The sequence below is a fragment of the Rhipicephalus microplus genome, unplaced genomic scaffold (genome assembly GCF_043290135.1).
Source record: "Rhipicephalus microplus isolate Deutch F79 unplaced genomic scaffold, USDA_Rmic scaffold_123, whole genome shotgun sequence".
NCBI classification, from domain to species: domain Eukaryota; kingdom Metazoa; phylum Arthropoda; class Arachnida; order Ixodida; family Ixodidae; genus Rhipicephalus; species Rhipicephalus microplus.
In genome coordinates, this window is record NW_027464695.1 from 635,541 (window position 1) to 645,782 (window position 10,242).

Sequence of the window (10,242 nt, forward strand, 5' to 3'; positions counted from 1 at the left end):
TTTTTTTTTAATTTCGCGCGAAATCTGCATGGTTGGCGTCACAGCTTTCAAAGTGTATCTGTCGTATTACGGCGACATTGGTTGAACGACATCTCCTCTCGAGCCTATGGCTACTCAGATGAGAATGTCAGATTTGGGTGCACGTTAAAGAACCCCAGGTGGTCTAAATTTCCGGAGCCCTCCACTACGGCGTCTCTCATAATCATAGAGTGGTTTTGGGACGTTAAACCCCACATATCAATCAATCAGATGAGAATGTTCTTCATCCTTACCAATTAGCAACTACGTTAATAGCAGATGCCATCAAAATATGACATGGCACGTGGTGCAGATATTTCAAAATGGCGCCATCACCCCTTTTCACACATTTTTTTTTTCGCTAACCAAGCGTCATCTCGCGGCAAGCGTGCTGATTTTGGAATTTTGAAAGAGCAATTATTGATGTGAAAAATCATTCTCTTTATGTCCTGCGAAACTGCAAAGTGGTTTCAGTATGTTGCACTGCAGATAGTTTTCGGACAACCCCTAAGGCCAAAAGATAATTTTTGACGCAAGATAGTTTTACAGTAGGTTTCATAGCTATGACGTGTGTCCCCAAGACGATAGCGTTAGACGCATACGCTGTGATGACAAACGTTGCAGTTGGCGTGCTTACAGCCATTTGCTCGCAGCAAGGCCTCGTTATGAGTATTTATAAGCATGACAGAAATATAGAATAAAATACTTAGCGCAATGAATGAAGCGATCAAATGTATATGTACACTTCTCAATAGGCGAGCCAATAAAACAGCTTTCGGAAGAGCGACTTTTCGTGCGACTCTGTGACCGTCTTCTTGGCCATCTGCAAGAAGACGCACACGGACACGAGTGTGGCGCCCGTGAAGCTGTACTTGTCGGGAATGTTGCCGAACAGTATGAGTTCCACGGCGAACATGAACACCACGTCCATGGCGGCGATCACCACCGACACGGGTCCGGCGTTCTCCATCTGGAGCGCCTTGATGAGCACCAGCTGTTCCAGGAAGCTGAGCACCGTGAAGGACGTGAAGATGACGCGTCCCAGACCGCAGCGGGGCAGCACGTACGGCTCGGTCGGCGACAGCAGGACGCATTCGGCGACCCCGACGAAACCGTACATGAAGAGCGTCACCGAGTGGTGCTCGTGACGCACCGTGCGGCTGATGAGGAACTTGGCGGCGCCGAAGATGGTCGACAGGAGGGCGAACACGAGGCCCTTGTACTTGTCGGCGTCCGGCTTGTCCTCCCGGGAACCCGAGGTCTGCATGAAGGGCAGGGGGATCTTTGCGGACATCATGAGGCCGGCCATGGTCAGGATCAGTATGAGGGTGTCCGCCACGCCGCACGGTTCGTTGAGGAAGACGCGGGCCAGTGCCGTCACGAAGACGGGAAGGCTGGCGAGGATCACGGCCACGTCGGACAGCGGGATCAGCTTCATCGACCAGAAGCGGAAGTAGAGGCCCGCTAGGCCCACCGTTGCCCGGAGGACCAGGTGGACCCTGTTTGAAGGATGGCCCATCGGATGGTGGCCGCTGTGGATGACCAAAGGCAAGGAGAAGACGAATATGCCGGCGAGTCGCATGGCCGTCAGCTGGAGGGTGGGCACGTCGTAGAGGATTTTGATGAGCACCGAGATGACGCCGACGAGGGCGCTGTTGAGCGTCGCGTAGAACATGCCCTGGAAGAAGTTGACGTTCTTCTCAAAGAGGCGCACGGCCGACTCCGTGGGCTGGGCACGCCTGCAGGACGGCGGTCGCGGTACCTCGTCGTGGTCCACCTCGGGTTCCGTGAGGGCGGACCACGAGCTGTGAGACTCCGGAGGTCGGCGCCTGTGGAGGGTGCGGATGGCTCGTCGCAGGCTGAGTGTCTCGGAGTTCGGCTGAGGCTCCGCCATTTTTGTTCTACCGGTCGGCTTAGCGGTTTCACCGGAGACAGGTGGCCGTCCTGTCGAGTCGGGGTGCAGTCCCACGCTGTCGTCCCGCGAGAAAAGAAGAAACACGAAGTGATTAGGCCTGCAAGCATTTCGTAACCTGTACAGCACCCCCCGATCATTGAGACGGAAAAAGTAAAAGGGCTTGTGTTATGGAATGGTTTCGGTATCGATTACGAAACCTGATTTCTTGCCTCCTGAGAGCGCATTGCCCTTGTGTACAAGCCATCGTCAATAAATTTGGTCATACGCTCGGCACTTGGCCGCGTCCATTTTGTATGCATCGGGTGCCGCCGTCCCAGCGTACTCGGTTACTTTGTTCCTTCGGCATCCTAAGCGGCCGCGCCCACTTCACAAAGCACAGGTGAAATAATCCGAGATTTCTGAACAAACATTAAAACTTTTCTATTTGCTATTTTGAAGGTTAATTAAGCAATTTTTATTGGAAGTTACTCTTAGCCACAAGCATTTTACTCTCCTAACGAAAAATTTCGACGTTTCAGAACAATTGCTAGAACTTCGCTATCGAACATACTTTCGCTATGGTTTTCTAATGAAACTGAAGCAAGCAATCTGTTAATTACACAGCTGAGCAGATCATAAAAAAATATCCCGTCCTGCTGCGTGCGGAATTATGATTCGCTTCGTAATACTATAAGCGCAGGGTAGCAGAAACACCTTGTATAATCGTAAAATAATCGATTGTAAAACCGGACTACGAACGACCGAGAAATGTCGTTAGTAAATCCCACTTACAGAAACGACTGGCTTCGAGCTCCTCGTTTCTTCTTCTGCTTCTTCGCCCATCGGTCATGGCCCTCGTGAAAATGTCTCGCGCTCTCATGATTTCGTTTTTGTTTTTAACTTTTCATTATCATGAACTTTGTCGCGTGCAATACACGTGTAATTACAAGAATACGACGCCTTGGCCTAGAACTGCTTATTATGGAGCGTTGCCTTGCCGGCCAAAGTGCACTTGGCGGCCAAAAGGCCCTTAGACATTTCTATCTCTCGATCTATCCAGTTACACCTGGGTGCTCTCGTGGCCGTCTCCTTTACTTGGTACGAACGAAAATTAGCATATGAAGACATTAGCGTGTGACACACTGGAACAGATCATGAAATTAATATCGTGTCACGCCTGTCGGCTACATAACGAAACCCTTTCCCTATAGGTCAAGTGTAGCACATACCCACCTACCACGGCCCACAGGGTGCGGGTATGGGCCACACACGACAGTCTGTATCAGGTGTCGCCAACCTTTTCAGGCAGAGAGCCAAATTGCATAAAGCCGACACAGCGTGGGGCCGGACGGCCAATCGAGAGGGGCATGTAGGAAGGATGGGTGGGGGGGGGGGGGGGGCATTGCAGGCAAAAAAAAAAAACAGCGAATTGACGATAATTTACAAAATTGGATTAGAAATCACGCTTCTCATCAGCACGCATGCCATAATCTTGCAATCAAACATAGGTAACAAGCGAAAATGCCGTTCTAGGTTAAAACTGGCATGTCTTTTTTTTTTTTCACATAGGAAGTGATAAATGCAGGGTGGAGGGTTTTTATGCTGCCCTCGGCAATATTATGCGGCCCTCGGCACGATGACGTCAGCATAATATTGTTACGGGAGAATAACTTTACTTTATAAAACGAGGAATAAACTCGGTGGTGGACAAGATGGCGCCCAGTTGGCTCACAGATCTGACAACATCGTCCTCCTCTTTGTCTTCTTCGTCGTTCTCATCCTACCGTTACATGATTTCCCCGGCGGCTGGAGCACCGACCCGGTGCTAATCAGGAGGCACTGGAGTAATACGGTTTGAGTCGCGTAACATGCACTACGTCAGTGTGAGGGTGAAGGATGGCGGGGTCCGTAGGGGTGATTTCGTATGTGACGTCAGTTACTTGGCGTAAGATACGGTAGGGACCTGAATAGCGTGGGAGTAACTTCTCCGAAAGTCCAACGCGGCGCGAGGGGAACCATAACAGAACGAGATCTCCGGGTGTGAAGTGGACGTCACGATGGCGGGCGTCGTATACGCTCTTCTGATTGTCCTGGGAGTCCAGTAAGCGTCGTCGAGCAACTTGGCGTGCCGCTTGGGCCTTCATTATTGCATCACGAGCGTACTGAGACTTGTCATTTAGTCCGGCCGGCAGGAGGGTGTCGAAAGGTAGCGCAGGGTCACGGCCGAACAACAGAAAAAAAGGAGAGAAGCCAGCGGTGTCGTGTCTGGAAGAATTGTACGCGAATGTTACAAACGGTAACGTAGTGTCCCAGTCGCGGTGATCGGCGGAGACATACATGGAGAGCATGTCGGTGAGAGTGCGATTGAGGCGCTCCGTTAGACCATTTGTTTGTGGATGGTAAGCAGTCGAGAGCTTGTGTTTAGTGGCGCAGGAGCGGAGGAGGTCATCAACCACTTTGGAAAGGAAGTAGCTGCCTCGGTCGGTAAGGAGTTGTCGAGGGGCGCCATGATGTAAGATGACGTCCTCCAAAAGGAAATCGGCCACGTCAGTTGCACAGCTGGTTGGAAGGGCCCGTGTGATCGCGTATCGGGTAGCATAATCGGTTGCTACTGCAATCCACCGATTACCCGCAGCTGACGTAGGAAAAGGGCCAAGCAGGTCCACGCCAACACGGTAGAATGGGTCTTGTGGGATGTGCAGTGGCTGAAGACGTCCGGCCGGAGGGGCATTTGGTTTTTTCCGTCGTTGACAAGGGTCGCAGGCTGCAATATAACGGCAGACGTCGCGGTACATGCCAGGCCAGAAGAAGCGCCGGCGAACTCTGTCGTAGGTCCGTGACACGCCGAGGTGACCCGCTGTAGGTGCATCATGAAGCTGGGCGAGAACAGTGTGACGCAATTGAATGGGAACGACGAGTAGTCTTTCGGGGCCGTCAGGACGCATATTGCAACGGTACAATACACCATCATGTATTTCAAACATTCGAAGGGAAGGGTCGGGCCTCACCGATGTGAGCCTTCGGATAATACCGTCCAAGAAAGTATCTCGTCGCTGCTCGATTCCAATGTCATGAAACGCGGATAGAGAGAAAACGTCGATAGGAAGGGTGGTTTTAGAGGAGTCGCCGTCTGGAGGGTCGACAGGATACCGGGACAAGCAGTCCGCATCTTGATGCAGGCGGCCGGTTTTATACAGGACTGAGTAATCAAATTCTTGAAGGCGCAGCGCCCAACGGCCAAGACGGCCTGAAGGGTCTTTAAGGGACGAAAGCCAGCACAAGGCGTGGTGATCTGTGATTACTGTGAATGGCCGGCCGTACAAATAGGGACGAAATTTACCGACTGCCCAAACAAGTGCCAAACATTCCCGTTCGGTTATTGAATATTTTCTTTCAGCAGGCGAAAGAAGGCGGCTGGCATAAGCAACAACACGGTCTCGTCCTTGTTGTTTCTGGGCGAGGACTGCACCGATGCCATAGCCACTTGCGTCTGTACGAACTTCTGTTGGAGATGAAATATCAAAGTGGGCGAGGATAGGCGGAGACGTAAGCAGACACACTAGATTTTGAAACGCATCTGCTTGCTCAGGGCCCCAGATGAAGCCAGCGTCTTTTTTGAGAAGTTGAGTGAGAGGGCGTGCTACGTCGGCGAAGTTTTTAACAAAGCGGCGGAAGTAAGAACAGAGGCCAACGAAACTGCGAACGTCTTTGGTACAGGTTGGTACAGGGAAATCTCTTACTGCGCGTATTTTATCTTGATCAGGGCGAACCCCCACGGAATCAACGAGGTGTCCGAGGACAGAAATTTCACGACGGCCGAAGTGGCACTTTGCCGAATTGAGTTGCAGGCCCGCCTTACGAAAGACAGATAAGATTTTCGATAGCCTTTCAAGGTGCGTCGCAAAAGAAGGCGAAAAAACGATAACGTCGTCCAGGTAGCACAGGCAGATGGACCACTTGAAGCCGTGCAACAGAGCGTCCATCATACGTTCGAATGTGGCGGGCGCATTACATAAACCGAATGGCATCACTTTAAACTCGTAAAGGCCGTCGGGAGTGATAAACGCCGTCTTCTCACGGTCCATGTCATCAACGGCAATCTGCCAGTACCCAGAGCGGAGGTCAATGGAGGAAAAATATTTTGCGCCGTGAAGGCAATCCAGGGCGTCGTCTATGCGTGGTAAAGGGTAGACGTCCTTCTTCGTTATTTTGTTTAAATGGCGATAATCAACGCAAAATCTCCAGCTGTTGTCCTTCTTCTTTACAAGTACAACAGGGGACGCCCAGGGACTGCATGAAGGCTCGATGATATTCCGAGAAAGCATTTTGTCGACCTCCTGTTGGATGATGCGCCGCTCTGCATGGGAAACACGGTAGGGTCTCCGATGGATGGGACTCGTATCGCCTGTATCAATCCGGTGCTTAACAACGGACGTCTGGCCGAGTGGGCGGTCGCCAAGGTCGAAGATGTCCCAAAAAGATGCAAGCAGGGAACGCAGGTCGTTAGCTTGTTCTTTCGGCAAGTCGGGGGCAATCATCTTGGTTAACACACTTTGGTCTGATGGAGGAGTAGACGAAGTTTTTTCGGCACTCGGGATGCTGTCATAACTTAGAGTGCAAATATGGCACTCTGCCGCCGGCACGATCTCGGCTAGAGATATACCACGAGGGAGGACTTGTGTACATAGTGAAAAATTCACTAAGGGTAGGCAGGATGCATTGGCCGTAATAGTGATGACGGTGTGAGGAAACGCAACGTTGTGCGAAAGCAGGACGTCAACATTGGGGGACACAATATAAACACCGTCTGGGACAGGTGGAACAGGGGAGACGCCTATGTAAGCTACTGTTCGTTGAGGGAGACGCAGGTGTTCTGTAGAACAAAGCCGACTTGGAGGGCAACTTGGAGGATCAACAACATTAGGTAGAGCGAGTTGCACTATACCGGCAGAGCAGTCTATCAAGGCCGAATGTTCAGACAAAAAGTCTTGGCCCAAAATTATGTCATTAGGGCAGTGTTCTAAAACATAAAACAGAACTGATGTGTGGTGTCCGGCGACGCTGACGCGAGCTGAGCACACACCAATTACGGCGACTTTTCCACCATCGGCCGTTCGGACCACAGGAGTTGGGCCAGGAGTAAGGACTTTCTTCAGCCGTGCTCTAAGGTCAGCGTTCATGATAGACACGTGTGCGCCAGTGTCAATGAGGGCTGTAGTAGGTACACCGTCGACGTCAACATTGATAAGGTTCTGATGTGCGGGCAAGGTCAGTAGAGGATTTTGGGATCGGGTCGGTATTGCAGCATCACCTCCAAGAGCTGCTCCCGTCAGTTTTCCGGAGGTGAACGCCGGAACGAGCTTGGGGACGGCGATCGGCGAGATGGGGGCGAGCGGGAGAAACGGCGTTGTGGCGAAGGGGAGCGGCTGGATCGGGGGCGCGAGGAATTCTCAGGCGTTAGCGGCTCTGTTTTCGGTGATGAGCGTGAATTCCAGACAGGTGGGCGATGGGGCGGAGGGTGAGGCCACGGAGCAGAGCTGGACCAAGCACGGCAGTGACGCGAAATGTGGCCTATACGACCGCAATTGAAGCATATCGGCCGGTCGTCTGGGGTGCGCCATACCGCCGGGTCGCGATAATGTGGGCTGGCAGAAAAACGTCGGTTGGGCGGAACAGTCACGGGTGGATTTGGTGTGGCGTAGTCTGGACGATGAATGGAGCAGACGTTTAAGCCGGCGTTGGCCAGTTCTTGCCTCACGACGGTCTGTATGAGAGAGACGGTGGCGTGATAGCTTTCGGAGTTGGGGGAGGCTGACACGAGTGGAGCTGCGGCTTCTATTTCCCGACGGACAATACGGACAACGTCACCGGGACTTTCCGTAGAAGGCAGGCGAGGGTCTTCGCATGTGGATGTTGCAGCCGTGTTTGGAAGCCGGGCAAACTGGTGGAGAACACGGCGGCTCTTCGCTTCTTCAAAGCGCCGGCATTCAGAAATAATGTCGTGGACCGTAGATGAATTCTTGAACACAAGAAGGTGAAAGGCGTCATCTGCTATGCCCTTAATAATATGGCCAACCTTATCGGCTTCGGACATCTGCGAGTCTACCTTGCGGCACAAAGCGAGCACGTCCTGAATGTACGTGAGGTATGATTCGGTGCACGTCTGAACTCGACGTGCGAGCTCGTTTTGGGCGGCGCGTTGACTTCCCACAGGCCTGCCAAATAGCTCCCGGAGCTTTTGCTTGCATAACTCCCAGCTAGTCAGTTCTTCCTCGTGCGTCTCGTACCAGACCTTTGCGGTACCTCTGAGATAAAAAATCACGTTGGCCAGCATGAGCGTTGGATCCCATCGCATACGTACACCCACTCGTTCGTATGACTTCAGCCAGGCTTCTACGTCAATGCCATCAGTGCCAGAAAAGGTACCTGGATCTCTCGGGGGCTCCAAGATGAGGGTTGATGGTCCAGTTGGAGAAAGCACGGACGTAGTTGGAGAAGGCACGGTAGTCGGGGAAGGGTCGGCATTGTTGACTGCAGTCGCCATGGGGGAGACCACTAGGCGCCCGCTACGAAGCTCCGTTTTGCGTGAAGTGAGTACCCCGCACCTCCCACCAATGATGTTTCGGGAGAATAACTTTACTTTATAAAACGAGGAATAAACTCGGTGGTGGACAAGATGGCGCCCAGTTGGCTCACAGATCTGACAACATCGTCCTCCTCTTTGTCTTCTTCGTCGTTCTCATCCTACCGTTACAATATTGGCGAGGCCCACAGGTTGCCGACCCTCGGTCAATATCAGCCCAGCAGCGGCGAGAATAGACTTTGTAAATGTTTGCAGATTACCATCAAGGAGTTCGTGTCGTAGAAAATCTCTTTAGACGTAAGGAACATTGAAGCCGCGGTTCCAGCGGGAATCGAATCCAGGCATTCTGCGTAGCAGTCGCGTGTCCAACCATATAGATTCACACCAGTACATGAAAGTGCAGCAGAAGTCTGCCTCGTTAGAGAACAGTGACTACATATAATGTGCTCGGCTGCCGACCCGAAGGTAGAGGGTTCGATCCCAGTCGTGACGGTCGCATTTTGATGCAAGCGAAACGGCAGATGTCCGTGTACAGTTCCATGTCAGTGCACGTTAAAGAACACCACATGGTCAAAATTTCCGGAGCCCCTCACTACGGCGCCTCTCATAAGCATATCGTAGTTTTGGAACGTAAAACCCCAGATATTATTATTATTATTATTATTATTATTATTATTATTATTATTATTATTATTATTATTATTATTATTATTATTATTATTATTATTATTATTATTATTATTATTATTATTATTATTATTATTATTATTATTATTTTTATTATTATTATTATTATTATTATTAGGAAGTGCTACAGAAAATACCATATGCAGTAGTAATATGGGTGCAACGTGAATTGCTGTTGGGAGGTCTGGCTAACTGCATTGATAACAACGTAACAAGCATTATACTAATCTGCTTATATGATGCAGCAAGCTATGGTCAAGCGTTGGCCGAGCTTATAGACTCCGCAAACCGCCATTCGTGATGCGTAAAAAATCCCTGATGCGCAACCTCATCGCGCCGTAGAGTTCACTTAGTTTTTGAGAAAACTAACGCGCGTGCTTTAAAACGTGTGTAACGATGTTACGTCGGATCGTGAGGTAAGTACCCTCAGGTGCCAGTGAACCTAATGTGCCCTGTAAGCCCTCGCTATGCCCACAACTACTCATCTACACAAAGCCGTCGATCAAGCTCGCAACGCCTGACCTAAAAAAAATATTAAGCAGCATAGGTAATTCCTTCTCATATGCATCACACGAAGTAGATTCCCATAATGGTTGGTATATATGCCGGCATTTTCCCACTTCAGTTCTCATAACATGGTAACATACTACCGCGACATCTTGCCTGCATTTAAACAACGCGCCTATCACCGCGCGCCCGATGGATGGATGGATGGATGGATGGATGTACCCTTTAGATCGGGCGGTGGCTAGCGCTACCAAGCCGTAATACTTAATGAACCAGAAACTAGATTTATATTTTTTTTCCTTTTAATAGTGAGGTTGAGGATTCGTACTTTGCAGTGAAGGGTTTAATTTTCACTCGTGCCTTGACTTTAGCCACCAATCAGATAACCTCCTTCAATTCTACCCGCTTAAAGTCTATTTTGCCCTCCCGGTCCCTAAACCCCAGTGCTTTGAAAAACTGCGCCATCATCCTGAACTATAGGGTGAAGCCCTTTACAAAACATTATCAAGTGTTCGGCAGTTTCTTCTTCCTCTCCGCACGCGCATGCCCAGAA

The 10,242-nt window shown here is 50.6% G+C and overlaps 1 protein-coding gene across 1 annotated transcript; it reads right to left on the reverse strand.

The window, feature by feature from the left end:
* Window positions 1-632: 632 nt before the first annotated feature.
* Window positions 633-2,768, reverse strand: LOC142790726 (solute carrier family 35 member G1-like). The gene is made up of 2 exons (XM_075885346.1): window positions 2,705-2,768; window positions 633-1,988 (listed from the first exon to the last, which is right to left on the reverse strand). Exon 2 carries the CDS (start codon window positions 1,910-1,912, stop codon window positions 767-769), a length of 1,146 nt encoding a protein of 381 aa, XP_075741461.1. The 5' UTR covers window positions 1,913-1,988; window positions 2,705-2,768; the 3' UTR covers window positions 633-766.
* Between the last annotated feature and the right edge of the window lie 7,474 nt (window positions 2,769-10,242).